At 40.9% G+C, this 23447-nt stretch overlaps 1 protein-coding gene across 6 annotated transcripts in view; it reads left to right on the forward strand.

The window, feature by feature from the left end:
* The window catches only part of fndc3a (fibronectin type III domain containing 3A), a 249305-nt gene that overhangs the window by 156934 nt on the left and 68924 nt on the right, over positions 1–23447 (forward strand). For 4 of the 6 annotated variants that reach the window (XM_041211953.1, XM_041211951.1, XM_041211952.1 and 1 more), the window contains 4 exons: positions 34–110; positions 6647–6863; positions 13499–13762; positions 18621–18679. In XM_041211953.1, coding sequence (XP_041067887.1) covers positions 34–110; positions 6647–6863; positions 13499–13762; positions 18621–18679 — 617 coding nt within the window. Of the gene's footprint in view, positions 1–33; positions 111–6646; positions 6864–10988; positions 11280–13498; positions 13763–18620; positions 18680–23447 lie in introns of those variants that run through there. The other 2 variants (XM_041211954.1, XM_041211956.1) reach the window with 2 other exon arrangements.

The raw sequence follows: 23447 nt of genomic DNA on the forward strand, positions 1-23447 counted from the left end.
CAGAATTCTGAAATTAATGTGTTCCCTTTACAGGCCCTGCTCAGGTTCCAATGGTGTCTCCAAATGGTTCAGTGCCTCCTATTTATGTGCCTCCAGGATATGTGTCACAGGTAAACAAACGCATTTCGAATTTCAATAAAAATAATTGTTTTGAAAAAAAAATGTGTATTACAATATTCCAAATACTTAATTTAATTCAAATTGCACTATAGCTGAATAGGATATTTAGCTGGCAAAACTTGTTGGTTTTTTCTGGTATAGAAAATAAAATGTATTTATGCCATCACATTGTACTGCAAAATGAAAAGTATAGCAAATGAAAAGTGCTTGTTTAAAGCTATGTCATTTGTAAAGTTTGCATCTACGGCTACATGTAAAAATTTCCTTACATGTCTTAACGGGCTCCATCCTGTGCTCAAATTCATCTTTGAAATGGAGCAGTCAAGTGAGCACGCTTTCCTCACGTGCTAGTTAAGACATCTGCCAATGGGTTCTCTACTACTATCTACCGAAGCCTACCTCCTCTGGTTAACATACATTTTGGGATTTTTACAGTTCCACATGATATACGATTGGCCTTATTGGCAACCTCATAAATAGGGCCCCAGCCATTTGCTCATGGTGCAATCTTGATGCTGAAATAGGGTAATCAAAGCCATCCTGCGGGATAATGGCTACCCTGATCAGCAATGATCAGGTCATTGCTCGCTGTATATCGTGCAAACACATGAATGGGCCCAAGGCTGTCACCTTCGGTTCTGAAAAATGCCCAGTCTATCTCAGATTACCCCGGAAGGGTTATGTGTATCAAAAATTTGAGCAACAGGTGAAGCTAGCCATTTGACATGGAGCCTATACAATAGCAACACAAGTGGTATTTTCTACTAACAGGACGCTGCCATCAAGCCAAAAAGACATTCTGCCTGTTGCACAAATGAGTAATGTGGTTTATGAATTTCAGAGTTGGTGTGATGCCAGGTATGTAGACCGTACATCCATGGATCATACCAAACAGCATTTCCCTTCGGCTGTCCACACCAGGCAAATTACTGAGTGTAGTCAACCAGCCCATGCTTGCGAAATTCAGAAGTGTCCAACATTAGATGTTAAATATTTGTTAAACAATCCTGATTGTGTTAAGAATTTCACTGACAACTAATTTAAGATTTATCAGTTGGGCTCACAGTGAGGCTCGTAGCAACATATATTCATACACAGGGCTCTGTCCTTTGCAGACAGAAGGAGCATGTCCATGCATTACACCTTTTTTACTAAGCAAAAGCATGGGGAACACCCATTCCCTAGGGCAATACCTTGACCAATCAGAGTTGACCTGCCTGGTTTGAATTTAAACAAAAGCTTGGCAGTTAATGGGTTCTTGGTGCATTCTCCACGGCATTGCCTCTATCAGTCAACATCCACTTGCCAATCAATCAGCACTCTCTTCTCATGCATTATACGTTAGTGTTCTTGTGAATTTGTCTTGAGTGCAAGATGAAAAGCTTCAACAGCAATTTTTCAGCAATGCTGAAGCCCTGCACGACCAAACTATTATAACAATATAAATACTTTAATAGCACGACTGGTATGCAGCCTTAGCTCTAAAGATATTAGAAGCCTCCTGGCATCATTTCTTATTCCGATAATATTAAGTACATTTGTATTTATAATGATATTGTAATGCCAAGATGGGAATTTAGACAAGCGCTGGGACACATTAAAGTATTTTGTTTTCAGAACAATTTCTGGGCATGAGAGAAGTGAGGTAGAAAATAGACTATGTGCTTCAGCTGAATTAAGAAATGGGACATGTTGCAAATAAAAATATTTAATTGCTTGTCTCCTACACAAGTGGCATAAATAGCAGATACCCAATAAACTGCTGAATATACAGTTTATCACAAAGATGAGGGTGCAGCAGCATTTGCGACTCCTCAGATACTGAAGCAGTCCATGCAGCAAGATCTGGATAATATCCAGGCTTGGGCTGGCAATTGGCAAGTAACATTCGTGCCACACAAGTGCCAGACAATGACCATCTTCAACTAGAGAGACCCTAACAATCACCCCTTGACATTCAATGGCATTGCCATTGCTGAATTCCCCACTCTCAACATGCTGGGAGTTACCATTGACCAGAAACTGAACTAGACTAGCCATATAAATACTGTGGCTATAGAGCTAGGAATCCTGCAGCGAGTAACTCACCTCCTGACTCCTCAAAGGCTGTCCACCATCTACAAGACACAGGTCAGAAGTGTGATGGAATACTCTCCATGTACATGGATGAGTGCAGCTCCAGCAACACTCGAGAAGCTTGACACCATCCAGGACAAAGCAGCCCGCTTGATTTACACTCCATCCACAAACATTCACTCTCTGAACCAACGACAAACATTGGCAGCAGTGTTTGTCATCTACAAGATGCACTACAGGAACTCACTTAAACAGTACCTTCCAAACCCAAGACTGTTACCATCTAGAAGGACAAAGGCAGCAGACGCAAGGGAACACCACCACCTGGAAGTTCCAAGTTACCAAGCCACTCACCATCCTGACTTGGAAATGTATTGCTGTTAATTCACTGTCGCTGGGTCAAAACCCTGGAACTCCTTCCCTAACAGCACTGTGGGTGTACCTACACAACGTGGACTGCAGCAGTTCAAGAAGGCAGCTCACCACCACCTTCTCGAGAGCAGTTTACCAAACAAATTCAGGAGGTAATAGATTGGCTGATAAGCACAGTGAGATTACGACAGTGTTACTTTCATAAATAACTGGGAATCCTTCCAGAATTAAAATGATTGGTACAACAGAGACAAGTTTCACTTACACCAAGCAGGGATAAAAAGACTTGCAAAGAAGATTGTGACAGCAATAGAAAGTATTTAAACTAAGCAAGTGGGGGTGAGAGCAGGTTCAAACCAAGATCTGAGGAGACAAGTCGAGTAAACAGTTAGGAATAGACTCAGAAAAATGCCACATTGCGGACACTGGAGAACATAAGAGGAGGCAGTTCTATAACGAGATGTATATGAATGCTAGCAACAGCGGAAATAAGATGCCAGACCTGGAGGCTGTAGTGGCATGAGGGAACTACAGTATATCAGACACATGGCTGAAATCAGAGTACAGAAATGAATACAGTGCTCAGACGTATAGTGTGTTTACAAAAGAAAGTAGATGCACAAAGAAAGTGTTGTAACACTATATATATCAGAGGGACCGGAACAGTAGAAGGAATTAATCCTCTGGGAGATAGCTTCAAAATGAATTACTCTGATTAGACACCTTTAACATCAAAATAATGGAAACAAACACTGGATATGTGTGTAAACCCCTAGTCGGCACAGGAAATGAACAATTTTCGAAAAGATGAGAAGTCTACGTGAAAACAGGAAAACTATTTTATTGGGAGACTTTGAACCAAGAAAACTCAAGTGGTTTGGAGGTCATAGCGCTCGATATAATATATGACTGCATCTTGACCCAATGTGTCAAGAAAGTCTCGAGGCAGTGCTCATCTTGATTTGCTATTCATTAATGACCAAAACATGTACACGAAATTCAAGTTGCAGCATCCCATGTTGCAACAACCACAGAATGATAATGTTTAACATGATTTGGGAGTAAGAAAGATCCGAGATCAGAGCCAGATAAATCACTTTGGGCTAAACTTGATAAACATTTATTGGGGAAAGCTGTAAAATAGTAGAAGTGGAACTTTTTAAAGCTATCACATGCAGGAAGAATAAAAAGCAAACAAGCTCTGGCTGAGTAAATATGAGCCAAATGGATTAGTGAGCAAATTGAAGAGAGCTAATGAAAGATGCCCTGAACAAATCTTGGAAGGAGAAAAGAAAACAGCTCACTGGAAAATATAAGAAAATGCAGAAATATGTTAAAAGGGTAGTAAAAATATAGCCGCTGGAGTTAAGCTAACAAAATATTTTTCAGTGCTGCAACAGGTTAGAGGATCGTCACAGAAGATATGAAAAGATATTAAAATATACTAATGAATAAAATATACTTGAAACTGAGGGTGAGCACAAAATGATGATTAATATGAATAAACACTCCAAATATTCACGAACATAGATTTGAACAAATAAAGTCCTGGGAATAGATGATCTTCCAGAGTGTTGAGAGAAGCTAGGGAGAGATTTGTGAGGCTTTAACAATCATTATTCCAAAATCAATGGACAGAGGGAATGTACCAGTAGATTTGAAACAAGCTAATATGATGTCTATATCCATAAAGTGACAAAACAGATGTATGCAAATACAGTCACATTAGTATCGTTTCAATTCTGTGTAAAATAATGGAACTAATTATTAGGACTAAGCTCAAGGATCAGTTGTATAATAATAACCTAGTTAACAGCAGCTAGCACAGATTCAGAAGGGGAATATCCTGTCTAACCAATCTTGAACTTGTCTGAGGAAATGACAACCCAAATGGAGTCTGTGAAGTAGTGTACTTCAACTTTCAAAAGGCTTTAGATAAAGCTCCAGACAGGGTAAGTCCTGGAAGTCTTAGTACACGTGTCACTAAATATCTAACTAATCCAGATCAGCAATCAATAAAGCTGATAGGATGTTGAATTACATAATCAAAGCAGTAGAATAAGACAGAAGGAGACAGTGATCAGTGTTTTCTTTTCTCCTTGCAGTATTTGTTCAAGGCATTTTTTGTTAGCTTTCTTTCAATTTGCGCATTAATCCATTTGTACAATGCTCTGGTCAGACTGCACATGAATACTGTATCTTAGTTCTGCCAAGAAACCAGAAAGACATTCAAGCATTGGGTACAGTGCAGAGAAGAGTTGCAAAGTTGAATCTCAATTTTCAGGAGTCTTGGTTATGAGAAAAGAACACAGGAATTAGGAGCAGAAGTAGGTCCCTTGAGCCTGCTCCACCATGTAATAAGATCACAGCTGATCTGATTGTTGCCTCAACTCCACTTTCCTGTCTGCACTCCCCCACTGCCGCCCACCCCCCAAAATAATCCCTGATTCCTTGTTGATCAAAAATCTATCTAATTCAGCCTTGAATATGTTCAATGACCCATCCTCCACTCCTTTCTGGGGAAGAGAATTCCAGAGACTAACAAACCTCCGAGAGAGAAAAATTCTCCTTATCTCAGTCTTAAATGGGCGACCCCTAATTTTTAAACTGCATCCCCTAGTTCTAGATTCCCCAACAAGGGGAAACATCCTCCCTGCATCCACCCTGTCAAGTGCTCTCCAAATTTTATGTTTCAATAAAATCATCCCTCATTCTTATAAACTCCAAGGAGTATAAGCCCAACCTGTTCAACCTTTCCTCATAAGATAACCCCTTCATCCCAGGAATCAGTCAAATGAGCCTTCTCTGAACTACTTCTAGTGCAATTATTTTCTTTCTTAAGGAGAGCAAAACTGTACACAGCACTCTAGATGAGGTCTTACAAAGGCCCTGTACAGTTGCAGCAACATTTTCCTACTATACTTATCCCCTTTGCAGTAAGCGCCAACATTCCATTTGCCTTCCTAATCACTTGCCATACCTGCTTACAAGTCTTTGTGATTCATGTACCAGGACACCCAGATTTCTCTGCACCGTAGAGTCCTGAAAAAACTCTCCGCTCAAATAGTATACTGCTTTTCTATTCTTCCTGCCAAAATGAACAAGTTCTCATTTTCCCACATTATACTTTATCTGCCAATTTTTTGCCCATTCATTTAACCTATCTAGATCCCTCTGTAGACTTTTTACCTCCTCTTGACAACTTACTTTCCAATCTATCTTTATGCCACTAGCAAAATTAGCTACCATACATTCTGTCCTTTCATCCAAGTCATTGATATAAATTGTAAATAGTTGAGGCTCCAGCACTGATCCCTGACACTCCATTAGCAACAACCTGCGAATCCAAAAATGACTCATTTATCCCTACCCTCTGCTTTCTGTTAACTAACCAAACTTCTATCCATGCTAATATGTTACCACCTTGAGTTCTTACTTTTGTGTAGTAACCTTTGATGAAAGACTGGATTGACTGGGCTTTTTTTACTTGGGCAGGAAAAAAGTATCCGATTGGTGATCTTGTTGTGGAATGTAAGGCTAAGGAGAGGAGATATTAAAAAACAGAATATTGCTTGAAATAAACTGAGAGTAGAACTGGGAATACAGGTTCTAATTAATAAAAGATCATTTTCGAGCTGATAGAAATTTTCTTCACAAAGATTCATGAATATATGGAATAAATTACTGGATAGAATAGTGGAGGCAGAAACTGCAATAATTTAAGAAACTATTGAATGCCACAATAGCAAGATGTTAAGATCTCTCCAGGTGGATGAAATAAGGTAGTTATCTTTGTTGATATTGACCTTGTGAATGAGAGGGTTAGCTCCAGGAGCTTTGCAGTCTTTCTACAGTACTTCAACAAATTCAGCATTGAGAATTTAAATCTGACTGAACTGCAGTAAAAATCATAAATTAGATGCTTTATTTTCTTGGCAGCATCTTGGATAATTAATTCCTTATTAAGTAGGAACCTATGGGGGAAACTTGAATGAAACAAAAACAATTGGCATGTACTGATTCTATGAGCTTTAAACATGGCTATTCTACTCATTATAATTCTGTCTGAGTTGTTCAGGTCATTGAAGAAAATGGTGTTCGAAGGGTGCTGGTGTTACCTCAGCAGCCAGAGTTTCACCCTGGCAGTCACCCACCAATACATCCTCATCCTTACATGCCTGCGTTTCTTCCTCCACCTGTCCTGCCACATCATCAAATGTACTCTACAGGACCAGGAGATGTTGCAACATCATATGTTCCACAGCATCATCCTCAGCATTCATATGCAGATCAAGGTAAGCATGTTGAATTTTAAACATCTTCATATCTTCCCATTCACCAGTTAAGCAGAAATTCTGTTGCTAACACCCTACCAATGCCAATCCTGAATTACTAGTGAGCCAACAAGATCAAGCTTAGCTGGGCTGACATTTGACTTTCCCACCATTATTACCAGGGAAGAGAAAATAAGCTTAAATAATCAAATTTATTTTGACACAAAAATTATTTTATAGCCTCCTATCAGCATTTTATAGATTGAAAAAAACACATCATCTTACTCAAGAAGGTGCTCAGTCCAACTAGTTAAGCGATAGGTAAGTGTTGAACTGTCCTAACAATGCAAATATTTGTCATTGATTTACAATGTCACAATATCCGGTTCAACACCTGGTGGTACTGTGCACTGAAATTTTTGCTGCCACTCAGAACTTCCATGGTGAGACCACTGAAGTAGCAATTTGTATTTGGCATTGCTGATTCGGGTTCTATAGTAAAAGCAAAAATAGAATTAACAAAAGAAACTTTAAAATTTCAATCAAATGGGAATTGGCATTGGATTGCAAAGGAAATTGAGTAAGACTTAAAGAAACCTTGTTGATATAACTATTTATGGGCTGAGTATTTAAGAACCACAGTGAAATGTTTTGAGTTGTGTCATGAAGACAGTGTATATAATGTTATTGGAAGTTATTTTAAATTAGACTTGTAGTAGGGTCTTTGTCTGTGGGTGTGAGTATCTTAATTGGATTAAAGCCAGCTATTCTAGGTGCTTTGATGTATAGTAGTTTTGAGATGTTAAACAGTAATATGAAGAGTACATTTGCATTTTGTTGAATAAACCATTTAAAGATTTTTTGAGAGGGGGTGAATTCTTGCACCTAGCTAGGAGAGACCAAGCAATATGTTTATATTTCCAATAAAATTGGTACTATGAAAGGGTTTTATTGTTAGAAGAGGTGGAGTTCAAAGGGCCTGGTGATACAATGAGAATTTATATTCAAAAGGAAGGCTGGGTATCGACAGAAGAGTTTTGTGTGAGTAAGTCAAAGGCATGCCGCCTGTAAGCCCTATCACTGAAAGGAACCTCATTTTGAATTTTTAAGATAAAATGTGCTTTGCCTGGTGTCTAAGTCTATGGGTTATTATTGCCTTGGTGAAGATTCTAAGAGTGGTGCATTTGGGGGTTTGTTTGCAGGTTATTATGATAGTAATTTATAGATATCTGTATATGTTTAAATGTGTTAAATTAATAAATGTTTAATTTAATTTATATTAAAAAAAACCTCTCGAGGCCTGGTGGTTTTATTCCTGAATTCAGAGCTGCATCTCGAACATGCCAATTGAAAATATAGGCTATGGCAGTTGTTTAGAGTTTCCCTCTCAGATCTTAAATAACTCAGCCTTTACCAACTCCTGTATCATAATGCGTGTTGGCAACCTGAAGTCCACAAAACATGAAGAGCTACACAGAAACCTGTAGAGTGTGTTGGTATAAAGGAAGTCCTTCTGAGTGCACAATGCTTACAAGAGGTATAGCCAGGTGCTTAAAGTGATCGGCCTGAAGAGTAAACAAAGGGGCCATTTGTTTTATGTTTCTGTTAACTGCTAATGATTCTTATTTACTTGTAATTTTAATGTATAACTTCATTCTGACTCCATAACGTGCCCTCACACCTAATTCATTTTCTAGAATCAAAGGATTGTATAGAATGGATCGGGACCATTCAGCCCATCATGCCTTTGCTGGCTCAATTTAAAGAGTTCTCCAATTGGTCCCACTATCCTTCCTCCATACCCTTGCAATTTTTCCCCCTTTTCAAGTAGTTAGCAGATTCTCTTCTGAATACTTGTCCCTTTCTGCCCAGTCACCCCATTCCACTGTTTTAAGTTCCCTTAGCTCTAAAGTGGGTACGTTTTAGCCCTAATTTCAAGTTAGCTGCTAGTTTCAACTTCCAGGGCCTAAACCTGGCCCTTTCTGCTCTCTTATTCCTTCGTGAGCACTGGATCTTTTCTCAATTTTTGATTTAAAATTCCTGAATTATGTGGACCCCAGAACTTGCAGTGGACAACACAGATTGCACTGCAAGATGCAGCTGCTGTCTCTAATCTGCTCAGTTGCTTGTATTTTAAAATAACTTAAAAGCCCTTCCCCCACTGCTGCTGTGTGCAGGGTCTGAGGGACTTGCAGTTCCCCACTGAGTCTGATTGCACTGGTTCTTCTAGTTTGTCAGCTTCAGTTACAGTCTGATTCCTAGCCAGAGCCACACTGTCCTGAACCAAAGCACACTTCCCACCACTTCCAGATCATACCATCATCTTTCTGTTCTGCAATCGATTCTGCAGGCCTCCTGGATCTTCTTTCCAACAGGCATTCCTCTGTCAGTGCACCCTTTAATACTCTACCCTTCAAATAACTTCACCTGCCCACCACATTTGTATCTGAACTTGAACAATGGTGGGTTGGTGCTTCACAATGACCCCAACTACCAACGTCATATTTAACCCAGTACAGGACTTAGGACTTTAACTCTAGGCTGTCTGCTATTTTCTCCTGTCTCTTCTCCATTCACTACTCAAATATATGAATCCTCATTAATGGTATGTAACCAGTTAATGTAAATTAAATTATCCCCCTGTCCATTTGTAGCACACTGTTTTCTGCTTCAGACCTGAGCCTTTTACTTCCATTTCCAATTTATTAGTTTCCTCTCCCTTTTTACTTCTTTTCTGTCCAGCTCTCCTTGACCCTTCTCTCTTGTTTTTACACTTCTTTTCATTCCTCCTCTCTCAAGTACTCTGCCTTTCCAAGTTTACCCCAATTCTTCTGTACTGCTCGATCTACCAACTCTCCTGCCGCTGTCCAAAGCTTGACTCTCTCTTGGATAAGCCTACAGCTTGCCTCTGTGTGTGTCTCTTGAGATTCTCCAAATAGCCTATTGAGATGCCCACCACTTTCTCCTCATGAACAGCAACCCCAACTGCCCTATCCTGTTTCCTTATCAACCTTCCTGCCCAGTGTGCTGGCTGGGAGCTGATCTTGTAAATCTTTTCCCTATTTCCCTCCTGATGGGGGAGGTGGTGGCGTAGTGGTATTGTCACTGGATGAGTAATCCAGAGACCCACGGTAATGCTCTGGGAACATGGATTCAAATCTCACGACAGATGGTGAAATTTGAATTCAAAGAAAAATCTGAAACTATTGTCGGTTGTCTTTAAAAACCCATCTGGTTCATTGATATCCTACTTGTGACTCCAAACCCACAGCAATGTGGTTGACTCTTAAATGCCCTCTGAAATGGCCTAGCAAGCCACTCAGTTCTCAAGGGCAATTAGGGCAATAAATGCTGGCCTAGCCAGTGACGCCCCCATCCCATGAACAAATATTTTTTAAAAATCCAATCATCTTTCCCAGAGCTGATTCTGCGAACTCTGCCTGAAGAGGGTATTCCCTCCCATCCTGCAACTACCACTTAGGCCAGTTGAAGAGGAAAAACTACAATCCCTGACCACATAGCGACCAGAGAGACTCAGGCTTCCTTTATTCAAGCGTATGCAAGGGAGCCGCAATCATTTCTAAGAATGAAGACCCAGCTCCCTGATTGATTACATTTCATTACTTTTGCACTTTTTCTTATCACAAAACATTTGAGTACATTTGAATATATCCAATCCGTAACCTACACATAGGTACTATGTTAAAACTATCCTATTGAGTAAATAAACATGTGATTTTGCTAACCAATTATTATACATAATTATATTATCCAATCAAAATTAAAACACGTATACAAAGACCTTGGTTCTCACAACTCAAGACTGCTTGTGTTTCATCAAAAGACCTCTCTTGTCTTTGTATGTCCTCCCATGTCTAAGCTAAACCATCTGCCCTGTCCCTATCTGAGAGAGGAGTATACCTAAACTAACGTTATGTTATGTTTTATCTCCAGTTCAGCTCTCAAGGCTTCACCGTATCGTTGTAACACTTGAATGCAGAACGCCTGTGACTGGACATCAGCTCATCTCTTGAAATTGTGTAAATCACACAAACTCAAAGCTCCTTTGTGTGCATTGTCCATCTGCTTACCCTCAGCTGTCAATATGTTTAACATCCATGGCCGCTTGGAGATTTGAAGTGTTCTTCAGTAAATTCTTAGTGTTCTCTTTTGACATTTTTAATTTTCCCCCTAACACCGCCAATGGATCAACTCTCACTGCCGCTCTGCACATTCCCATCCAGAATGCCCTTTGACTCGTGAACAAGCCATTACAACCCATGAGCTTATTGTGGATGATTGCATTGATGACATGGCCTTGATGGAAACCTGGCTGAGAGGAGATGATACCTTCCCCCTAAATCATGTCTCCCAGCCTGGCTATACTTCTCACTATATGCCTCACCCAGACCATTGCAGTGGTTTCATTCTTGGAATGTAAGCATCACTGGCAAGGCCAGCATTTATTTCCCATCCTAATTTCCCTTGAGAATAAGGTGGTCAGCTACCCTCTTGAACCGTTGGAGTCCATGTGGTTTTGGTGCACCCACAGTACTGCTGGGAAGGGAGTTCTAGGATTTTGTGAAAGTACAGGAGTATGTTCCAAGTCAGGATGGTCTGTGACTTGGAGGGGAACATGCTGCCATTATCGCCCTAGGTTGTAGAGATTGAGAGTTTCGAAGATGTTATCAAAGGAGCCTTGGTAAGCACTGCAATGGTATGTACTGCTGCAACTTGTGCGTCAGTGGTGGAAGGAGTAAATGTTTAAGGTGGTTGATGGGGTGCCGATCAAATGGACTGCTTTGAATCGGATGGTGTCAAGCCTCAAATGTTGTTGGAGCTGCACTCATCCAGGCAATTGGGGAGTATTCATCACACTCCTGACTTGTGCCTTGAAGATAGTAGTCAGGCTTTGGAGAGTTAATGAATTACTTGCTTCTGAATTCTCAGCTTTTGGCTTTCTCTTATAGTCACAGTATTTATATGGCTGATCCAGTTAAGTTTCTGGTCAGTAGTTGCTCCCTGGATGTTTATGATGGGTAATTCTACTTAATGATGATAATGCTACTTAATGTCAAGGAGAGATGGTTAGATTTTCTCTTGTTGGAGATGGTCATTGGCTGGTACTTGTGTGGCACAGATGTTACTTGCCCCTCATTAGCCCAAATCTGAATGGTGTCGCCACATGCAGTCACGGGCTGCTTCATTTTCAGAGGAGTTGTGAAAGATACAGAAGACTGGATTAATCAGCGAACACATTACTTTATGTTGGAGGGAAGATCTTTGATGAAGCAGCTAAAGTCCCGGGACTGAGAATATTGACCTCCAGCAACCACACTATCTTCCTTTGTGCCAGGTATGAATTAAAACAGTGAAGAGTTGCCCCTGATTGCCATTGACATCAGTTTTGCTAGGGCTCTTTGTTGCCACACTCGGTCAAATGCTGCCATGATGTCAAGGGCAGTCACTCTCACCTCATCTCTTGAATTCCGCTATTTTCTCCATGTTTGAACCAAGGCTGTCATGAGGTTCATAGCTGAATGGCCCTGGCAGAACCCAAACTGTCAACAATACCTTCCATCATTTTGCTGATAATTGAGAGTAGGCTGATGGGACAATATTTGGCTGGATTAAATTTGTCCTGTTTTTCTTGGGCCAGGTCATAGCTGAGTAGTTTTGCACATTGTTGCATAAATGCCAATGTTGTAACTGTACTGGAACAACTTGGTTAGGGGTGCAGCTACTTCTGGAGTCCAAGTCTTCACTAAAGCGTGATGTTGTTTGGCCCATTGCTTTTACTGAATCCAATGCTTTCTGCCATTTCTTGCTATCATATGGAGTTAATCGAATTGGCTGCAGACTGGCGTTTGTGACGGTGGAAACCTAAGGAGGAGGCTGAGATGAATCAGCCACTCAGCTCTTCTGGCTAAAAATGGTTGCAATTGCTTTAGACTTGTCTTTTGCATTGACATGCTCGACTCCACCATTGAGGATGGGGTTGCTTTTAGAGGAACCTGCATTGGTTAATTGTTTTAATTGTCCACCACCATTCATTACAGGATGTGGCAGAACTGCAGAGTTTTTGTTCTTTTCCATGGGGTTGTTGGATTATTTAGCTGTCTTTAGAATTCTGCTTCTGTTGTTTAGCATGCAGGGTAGCACTGCTTTGGAGTTTCACCAAGTTGACGCCTCATTTTTAAATATGCCTGATGCTACTCTTGGCATGTTCCCCTACAATTTTCATTGAACTAGGGTTGGTCCCCTGTTTTGATAGTTATGGTAGAATGAGAAATATTGTGGACCATACAGTTACGGATTGTGATTGGATATAATTCTGCTGCTGATTGCTCAAAGTGCCTCTTGAATGCCCAGTTTTCAACTGTTGGATCTGTTCTAAATCTATCCCATTTAACATGGTGGCAGTACCACTTAACACAGTAGATGGCACCCTCAGTGTGAGAATGGAACTTCATTTCCACAAGGTCCGTGCAATGATCACTCTTAGCAATACTGTCATGGATAGATATCTCACAAGTGGGGGGTAATACTGTGGGAGACCTGTTAGTACATGTTTGAATAAATATTTTCCCCTAAATTTTTGTATGAAATTTCCTTCAAAATTTAATCTATATATACTTTATATTATTGCATTACAGAATCTCATCCTTCTCATGGGAGATCCAACTTTATCCACAGAGATGAAAGGACTAGCAAAGCTTATGAACGCTTACAAAAGAAGCTGAAAGATCGACAAACTAATGGATCAAAAGATAAGATCAGCAGCCCACCATCCTCTCCCCACAAACCTCCCACCAGTGACCAAAATGAACAAGGTAGTCTAAGAACACCCACAGGAATGGTGAAGAATAAATCAGATAGGAAAATGCAAGGCACACCTGAAATAAGTACAGAAATGTTTGGTATGTTGAATGTTCATGGTAGTTCTTTCCAACTGATATACAGTGTTCAAAGAGCTGAATGGCCTACTGTTCCTACGCACAGTGAAGCTAACCTTTCATTTAATAGCTGAGCACTTGGAAAACAGTGGCAGAATCGTACAGAGTCAGCATGGATTTACGAAAGAGAAATCATGCTTGGCAAATCTACTGGAATTTTTTGAGGATGTAACTAATAGAGTTGATGAGGGGAAGCCAGTGAATGTGGTTTATTTGGACTTTCAGAAGGCTTTCGATAGAGTCCCACATAAGAGATTAGCGTGTAAAATTAAAACACATCGGATTGGGGGTAGTGTATTGAGATGGTTAGAAAACTGGTTGGCAGACAGGGAACAAAGAGTAGGAATAAACGGGTCTTTTTCCAAATGGTAGGCAGTGACTAGTGGGGTACCGCAGGGATCGGTGCTGGGACCCCAGGTATTCACAATATATATTAATGATTTAGATGAGGGAACTAAATGTAAAATATCCAGATTTGCAGATGACACAAAGCTGGGTGGGAGGATGAGCTCTGAGGAGGATGCAGAGATGCTTCAGTGTGATTTGGACAAGCTGAGTGAGTGGACAAATACATGGCAGATGCAGTATAATGTGGATAAATGTGAGGTTATCCGCTTTGGTAGCAAAAACAGGAAGGCAGATTATTATCCAAATGGCTATAAATTGAGAGAGGGGAATTTACAACAGGTCACTGAAGGTAAGCATGCAGGTGCAGCAGGCGGTAAAGAAGGCAAATGGTTTGTTGGCCTTCGTAGCGAGAGGATTCGAGTACAGGAGCAGGGAAGTCTTGCTGCAATTATACAGGGCCTTGGTGAGACCACACCTGGAATATTGTGTGCAGTTTTGGTCTCCTTATCTGAGGAAGGATCTTCTTACTATAGAGGGAGTGCAGCGAAGGTTTACCAGACTGATTCCTGGGATGGCGGGACTGACATATGAGGAGAGATTGAGTCGTTTAGGATTATTTTCAATGAAATTCAGAAGAATGAGGGGGGACCTCATAGAAACCTATAAAATTCTAATAGGACTAGACAGATTAGATGCAGGAAGGATGTTCCCGATGGTGGGGGGGTCCAGAACCAGGGGTCACAGCCTGAGGATACGGGGTAGACCATTTAGGACTGAGATGACAAATTTTTTCACCCAGAGAGTGCTGAGCCTGTGTAATTCGCTACCACAGAAAGTAGTTGAGGCCAAAACATTGTATGTTTTCAAGAAGGAGTTAGATATAGCTCTTGGGGCGAAAGGGATCAAAGGGTATGGGGAGAAAGCGGGAGCAGGTTATTGAGTTGGATGATCAGCCATAATCATAATGAATGGCAGAGCAGGCTCGAAGGGCCGAATGGCCTACTCCTTGTATTTTCTATGTTTCCAAGTTTCAAGCAATAATAAAGCGATCCTGCTGAGAGTGTTCTTAGAATATTAGTAAAATGCTGGTAATAAAAACATAAGTATGTTTGTGTAAAATGTATACATGAGTCTGTAGAGGAGTGTTGTTGGACTGTTAAGCTGAGCTAGGCTGAACTTAATAGGCTGTATCACCAGAATTACCTAGCATCTTCTGTAAAGCACCTTGGATCAATTTCCTGCATTAAGGATGCTATATAAAGTTTTGTTGAACATCTCCTAATCTTGTCTGAAATGTTTAAACTTTCTCTTTAAAAGAAAGCAGCAACGCCCTCAAGTGGTGGTCAGAAATGTTTCGCCTGAGATGTGTTGTAAATGTCTACAGAACAACCTCACCAGTACAGTTTTTTGAGTAGTTCTAATCTCCAGATTTGTGGAAATCACAAAATTGGGTTTTAGCAGACCTCCACAGCACAGTAACAGCAGGTCAATGCCAACAGAAGGAAGAGCGGGAAAGCTGCTGCAAATTCTATGATGAGACTCTTTCTCAGTTGTGCCCCTTCCCCCTAATTTGAATGGGATATTTTGCACCCAAAAAATTTAGCATAGATTTGGGCCTTTAGCGCAATTGGTTGGAGAATGCACAGCTGGCAATCTAGTAGGTCTTAGGAAGATTCAACTTGGCATTAAAGGGGAAGTTGTGACCAAAAGGCAGACAACTTGTTCACAATGAAGTGATGTGGGCAATGTTGCCTCCTTTTGATGCTGAAGACTTGGAGGTCCTGCTGCTGGACCTGCTGCAAAGAAGGGTGACCCAATTTGTGGATGAAGGCCACAGTATGGGCGCATGTTTCATGGTAATAGGTTGCTGACCATGTCAGTGCAGTCACTTAGGACCCTCAATCATGGCTGCAAATGAAGAAGTTTGCTATTATCAGGAGCTTTGTAGAACCTGTCAAGCATTTCCCAAAATTAAGTTGAGAATTGCAACATCCTCCTGGCATTTGAAACATTGCCCGAAACTAATGCTCACAGCTATGTCATGCCTAACAAATTTGATTGAATTTTTTGAGATGTGACCAGGTGTGTAGATGAGGGTAGTGCAGTTGATGTAGTTTATATGGATTTCAGCAAAGCCTTTGACAAGGTCCCACATGGGAGATTTATAAAGAAGGCAAATGCACATGGGATTCAGGATAATTTAATAAGGCAGATTCAAAATTGGCTTAGTTGTAGGAGACAGAGGGTGATGACAGAAGGCTGCTTTAGTGACTGGAAACCCGTGTCCAGTGGTGTACCACAGGGATCTGTGCTGGGTCCCCAGTTGTTCGTCATTTATATAAACGACATAGATGACTATGTGGGGGGTAGGATTAGTAAGTTTGCGGATGACACAAAGATTGGCTGGGTAGTTAACAGCGAGGTTGAATGTCTTGGGCTACAGGAAGATATAGACAGGATGGTCAAATGGGCAGAGAAGTGGCAGATGGAATTTAACCCTGAAAAGTGTGAGGTGATACACTTTGGAAGGAGTAAGTTGACAAGGAAGTATTCATTGAACAGCATGACACTAGGAAGTTCTGAGGAACAAAGGGACCTTAGCGTGTGTGTCCATAGATCTCTGAAGGTGGAGGAGCATGTTAGTGGGGTGGTGAAAAAGGCATTTGAGACACTTGCCTTTATCAAACGAGGCATAGATTACAAAAGTAGGGAGGTCATGTTGGAGTTGTATAGAACCTTGGTGTGGCCGCAGCTGGAGTACTGTGTGCAGTTTTGGTCGCCACATTATAGGAAGGATGTGATTGCACTGGAGCGGGTGCAGAGGAGATTCACCAGGATGTTGCCTGGGATAAAGCTTTTAAGTTATAAAGAGAGGTTGGATAGACTTGGGTTGTTTTTGTTGGAGCAGAGAAGACTGAGGGGCAACCTGATCGAGGTGTTCAAGATTATGAGGGGCTTGGACAGGGTGGATAGGGAGCAGCTTAGTTGAAGGGTCAGTCATGAGGGGACATAAGTTCAAGGTGAGGGCCAGGAAGTTTAGGGAGGATGTGAGGAAAAACTTTTTCACCCAGAGGGTGGTGACGGTCTGGAATGTGCTACCTTGGAGGGTGGTGGAGCCGGGTTGCTTCACATCCTTTAAAAAGTACCTGGATAAGCACTTGGCATGTCATAACATTCAAGGCTATGGGCCAAATGCTGGTAAATGGGATTAGGTAGGTAGGTCAGGTGTTTCTCATGTGTCAATGCAGATTCGATGGGCCGAAGGGCCTCTTCTGCACTGAGAGATTCTGTGATTATTCTTTTGCACACATACTTTTCATTGTGTCAAAGCAGCACAGCACGTTTTTTACAGGTAGCAGCTGAGGAATAGTAAACAGCTGCTGAGGTCAAAGTGTTCTGCTGATGTCAGAGCATTTCCCCTTCAGTGTTCTCCTGTGAACCATCCAGCCAGTGACTCCATAATGCCATTGACCTGAATAATAATGTTTCTGTGATCAAATATCATCTGAAGCATAAGCTTTTTCTGTGTGAAGGCCATGAGGTTTATATGCAGATCTCTTTTAATAGCCTTTTTAGATATACATGATGCTTTGCACTCATGGAACAGGAGTAGACCATTCAGCCTCTTGAGACTGTTTAGTCAGACATGGATAATCTGTATGTACCTCAACTTCATTTTCCCACCTTTGCTGTACATTCCTCGATATCCTTATCCAATGAAAGTCTTATCAACCTTTATCTTAAAATATCCAATTGACCCAGCATCCATGGCCTTTTGGGGGAGAGATCTCTATATTTCTCTCCCTTTTGTGTGGAAAAGGTGCTTCCTGAGCTTTGCCCTTGAATGGCCTAGCTCTAATTTTAAGGCTGCATCGCCGACCAGATGAAATAATATCTCTGTATCTACCTTATTAAATTCCTTTATCATTTTAAATACCTCCAATTATATTAGCTTTGAACTTTCTAAACTGATAAACCAACTTAATGTCCTGATAAGTCAAACCTGATATTATCCTGGTGAATTTGTGCTGTATTCCCTCCATGCCATGAATAGCCACTTGGGTGAACTACTAGAGGAAGTCTAGAAGCTTTCTCCAGTAAGGCTCAGGGTCTAAAAGTCCAGAGGGAAGAAAACATTGAAATCTGACCTGTAGTCAAAAACTAATTAATTAATCCATTGTGTAAATAGAATACCATTTAGGCCCAGGTGTGGTACTGTCATTACATAACTCAGAAGCTCAACCATTTGCAATATATTGATGACTTCATTGCTTACATATTTCACCTTCAGATCGATTCTTTAGTTTAAATATGATTCACCAGTTCCTTTTATTCTCTGTGGCTGTTCATTTTTAATGTATCAATTTGAACTCATTCTTTGGTGTTATCTTAATAATAACTACCATACTAGAAGAAATTAAAGTGGTATCAAGCTTTATATTACTCAGCACTATTTTTTGCTTTTGCTTTTTAGATGAAGATACAGACACAAAAGCTCTTGAAGCATTTCTATCAGGTGTTGGCAAACCTGTGGTAAGTGACCATGGCATATACCCTATTGCTGAAACACTAATTGGTCTAATGTTCCTCAATTTATGGTTTTGGACATTAGAATTGCATTATGTCTTGATTATAGCCTCTGTGTTTTGCAGCTCTGGGAAAAAAAACGAAATCACTTCCTTCAGCAGCATAGAGATTTTCTGTCAAGTCGTGGTGCTCTGTGTATATTTAATAGTTTAAGTTTCTTCACAATATTTACTTTATTGAGTGCAGCATTGATTATAAATTACTGAGTAGATTGACCAGATCTGCAACTGCTCCCAACCTTTATTTGTGAATAAACAAATGTGAAACTTTATCATGTGGGTATCGATTTCCGCTCTAGTACTTCAATCCAGTTTATCGCTGTCATTTTTAGTACTCCTTTACTTCAGAAAACATCTTCAAAACACACCTAAGGAACCTTCTCTCAATATTCCATAATCCCCTTTCTGATCCTTTTTCTTTTAGTACCTTATTGTCCGCAACCAACATTTACACATTTCCTGATAATGAATTATTCATTTGTCTTCTCCTGAGTTTTTGTTTTCATGTATTTTGTAAGGCAGTTTTTAATGCAACTTAAGCTTGTTTTAACCTCTGTTACACTGCGTAATTTTGGTCCTGCTTTCCCCTTCATTTCATTAGAGAAATATTCTTTTCCCTTTGTTTTTACCTTAATCCACCATGAAGCTATTTTAAGTTGCCAATTTTACATTTGGATCTTTGTTGAGATTTGCCATGTTGGTGTGCCTTTATTGAAGCATGAAATTTCTACTGCATACAAAGAACATTGTTCATGTTGCACATACCGGGAACACAGCTCTTGCTGCTGCCAGGGCAATAAGAACTGAGCCCTTAGACCTCTTCAAATACATTTATGCAAACCCCTCCAGCTACAAGCAAACCCTAGTTTAAGTGAACAGGTTTATGATACTTATTCTAGCACAGGAAATTGTGTGGACAACTGCAGGCACAGTGTCACAAAACCTGCAACCTCATGACCAAGTCCATGCTGGATTTCAGATCTGGTCAGTTTTGGGGTGGGGCAGTTCGGGCTGGGTTGGCTTGGGTCAAGGGTCGCATGGACAACTCAGAACACAGGAAAAGACAGTCAGTGCTGCACTGCGCCAATGCAGCACCTAGCCCAAAAAGATGATAAATTAGTGGCAGATGGAAGACAACGTGGGGAAGTGTGAGGTTATGCACTTTGGTAGGAAGAATGAAGGCATAGACTATTTTCTAAATGGGGAAAGAATTCAGAAATCTGGAGTGCAAAGGGACTTGGGAGTCCTAGTCCGGTATTCTCTTAAGATTAACATGCAGGTTGAATCAGTAGTTAGGAAGGCAAATGCAATGTTGGCATTTATTTCGAGAGGGCTAGAATACAAATGCAGGGATGTGTTGCTGAGGCTTTATAAGGCTCTGGTCAGACCACGTTTAAAATATTGTGAGCAATTTTGGGCCCTGTATCTTAGGAAGGATGTTCTGTCCCTGGAGAGGGTCCAGAGGAGGTTCACGAGAACGAACCCAGGAATGAAAGGCTTAACATGTGAGGAACGTTTGAGGATTCTGGGTCTATACTTGATGGCGTTTAGAAGGATGAGGGGGGATCTGATTGAAACTTACAGAATACTGAAAGGCCTGGATAGAGTGGACATGGGGAAGATGTTTCCATTAGTAGGAGAGACTAGGACCCGAGGGCACAGCCTCAGAGTAAAGGGAAGACCTTTTAGAACAGAGATGATGAGAAACTTCTTTAGCCAGAGAGTGGTGAATCTATGGAATTCATTGCCACAGAAGGCTGTGGAGGTCAGGTCATTGAGTGTATTTAAGACCGAGATAGATAGGTTCTTGATTGGTAAGGGGATCAAAGGTTATGGGGAGAAGGCGGGAGAATGGGGTAGAGAAACTTATCAGCCATGATTGAATGGCGGAGCAGACTCGATGGGCCGAATGGCCTAATTTCTGCTCCTATGTCTTATGGTCTTATTTTACTCATCTAATAATAATGAAAATTCATGCATGGCAGCTTAAAAAAATGTCCAGTTTTTGGAAAGCTGGATTTGACACAATGTACCTGTAACTGGTATGATTGGGATAGCATTCACATGTTGGATACTGACGAGCATTTCTGGTGCCATTGGGAACCCAACTGGAAAATTAAATGGACTGCTACCAATTCAATGTAGATGAGCTCCAATTGGTTGCATCCAGTTGTTGGACATAACAGGTCTGAAAACCTAGCGTAATATCTTCTGTAGTTTCTGTAATTTAATGTTAATCAACCACATACACACATAGTCCTCAATTTATTTCATCCAGGGTAGTTAAAAAAAAATAAATGGAAGAGCAAACAGCATGTTGAACTTCACATTTGTGTTTAATAATTATAGCCCAGGGTTGTTGTTCCCATCACCTGGAGAACACAAATTTCCTAGCTTTCACAAAATCTTTACAGTGCAGAAGGAGGCCTGTTGGCCTGTCGAGTCTGCACTGGCTCTCTGAAAGAGCATTCCACCTAGTACCACACCCCTGCTTTATCCCTGTAACCTTGTAGATTCTCTCTTTTCAGGTAGCAATCCAATTCACTTTTGAATACCTCGATCGAACCTGCCTCCACCACCCTTTCAGGAAGTTTGTTCCAGACTCCAACCAACCTCTGGGTGAAACATTTCTTTCTCACATCACATTTACTCCTTTTGCCAATTATTTTGAACCTGTGCCCTCTAGTTCTTGATGTTTTCTTGAGCGGGAACTGTTTCTCACTATTTATCCTGTCCATGCCCCTCAGGATCTTGAATACCTCTACCAAGCCTCTTCTCAGCCTTCTTTCCTCGAAGGAAGAGTGTCCCAACCTTGCCATTCTATCCTCATAGCTACAGTTCTTTATCCCTGGAATCATTCTTATGACTCTCCCCTGTATTTTCTCCAATGCCTTCACATCCTTCCTCAAGTATGGCACCCAGAATTGGACACAGCACTCCAGGCCTAACTAGTGTCTTATACAAGTTCACCATGACCTCCTTACTCTTGTACTCAATGCCCCTATTAATAAAGCCTAAGATACTATATGCCTTATTAACTGCTCTCTCAACATGCCCTGCCATCCTCAATGACCAATGTACGTAAACACTGAGGTCCGTCTGTTCCTGCACCTCCTTTAGAGGCTCTCCCTTTATTTTATGCTGTCTCACCATATTTTTCCTGCCAAAATGAATCACCTCACATTTTTTCTGCATTGAACTTCATCTGCCACTTGTCTGCCCAATCACCAACATGTTTATGTCCTTTTGTAGTTCAAGATTATCCCCATCACAGTTGACAACATTTCCAATCTTCGTATCATCTGTAAATTTTGAAATCATGCCCTGCATACCGCAGTCTAAGTCATTAATATATATCAAGAAGAGCAAGGGTTCCAACACTGACCCTTGGGGAAACCTACTTCAAACTGTCCTCCACTCTGGAAAAACAACCATTTATCACAAATCTGTTTCCTGTCACTCAGCCAGTTTCATATCCAAGAACCTACTTTCCTTTTTATTCCATGACATAGAATTTTGCTTACAAGTCTGTTGTGTGGCACTGTATCAGATGCTTTTTGAAAATCCGCATACACCACATCAACAGCATTTCCCTTGTCAACCTTCTCTGTTACCTCCTCAAAAAATTCCAGCGAGCTAGTTAAACATGATTTTTCCTTAATGAATCCATGCTACTTTTCCTTAATTAAACTGCACTTGTCTAAGTGACTATTGATATTATCCCATACAATAGTTTCCAAAAGTTTCCCTGCCACTGAGGTGAAACTCACTGGTCTGTAGTTGCCAGCTTTATCCTTGCACCCTTTTTTGAACAAGGGTGTAACATTTGCAATTGTCCAGTCCTGTGGCATCTCCCCTGTGTCTAGGGAAGATTGAAAGATTATCACTAGTGCCTCCGCAATTTCCACACTCACTTCCCTTAGTACCCTTGGATACATGTTATCCTGGTACCTTATCTTTTCTGGGTAAAGATAGCTTTGCCAACACCTCCTTCCTCTCAGTTGTAAGTTTTTCTAGTGTACCAGTTACCTCCTCTCTCATCCCAGCCTGTGTAGGACCCTCTTCCTTTGTAAAGTCAGATGCAAAGTACGCGTTCAACACCTCATAGAAGACCTTGGGATTTCCTCTTACTTTCGCTGCCAGCCTCTTTTCATGTTCTCTCCTTGCTTCCTTTATTAGTTTCTTCACTTCCCCTCTGGTCCTTCTATGTTGACTTCTATGCCTGATTCTCCATTGTGTTTTCTACCTGACATCGGTCATACGCGATTTCTTCCTTTTCATCTTTACCTCTATCTCTCTCGCCTTCCAGGGCACTTTGGATTTTTCTCCTACCTTTCTCCTTCAGAGGAATATACCTTGACATTGACTGCAATACTTTTTCTTCAAAGGTGGCTCATTGTTCAGGCACTGACTTTTCTGCCAATATTTGATTCCAACATATTCAACTCAGATGCATTTCCATCCCATCGAAGTTGGCTTTCCCCCAATTAATTATCCCTGCTCTGGATTGTTCCCTGTCCTTTTCCATGATTAACCTAAACTTTATGATACAATGGCCATTGTCCCCTAGAGGCTCTCCCACTGATATTTGATCCACCTGGGGCAATTCATTCCCTAGAACCAGGTCCAAAAGTGCATGTTCTCTCATTGGACTGGAAACATACTGCTGCAGAAAATGATCTTGAAAGCATTCCAGGGACTCTAAGCCCTCTTGT

Source organism: Carcharodon carcharias, chromosome 18, assembly GCF_017639515.1.
Source record: "Carcharodon carcharias isolate sCarCar2 chromosome 18, sCarCar2.pri, whole genome shotgun sequence".
Taxonomy (NCBI): Eukaryota; Metazoa; Chordata; class Chondrichthyes; order Lamniformes; family Lamnidae; genus Carcharodon; species Carcharodon carcharias.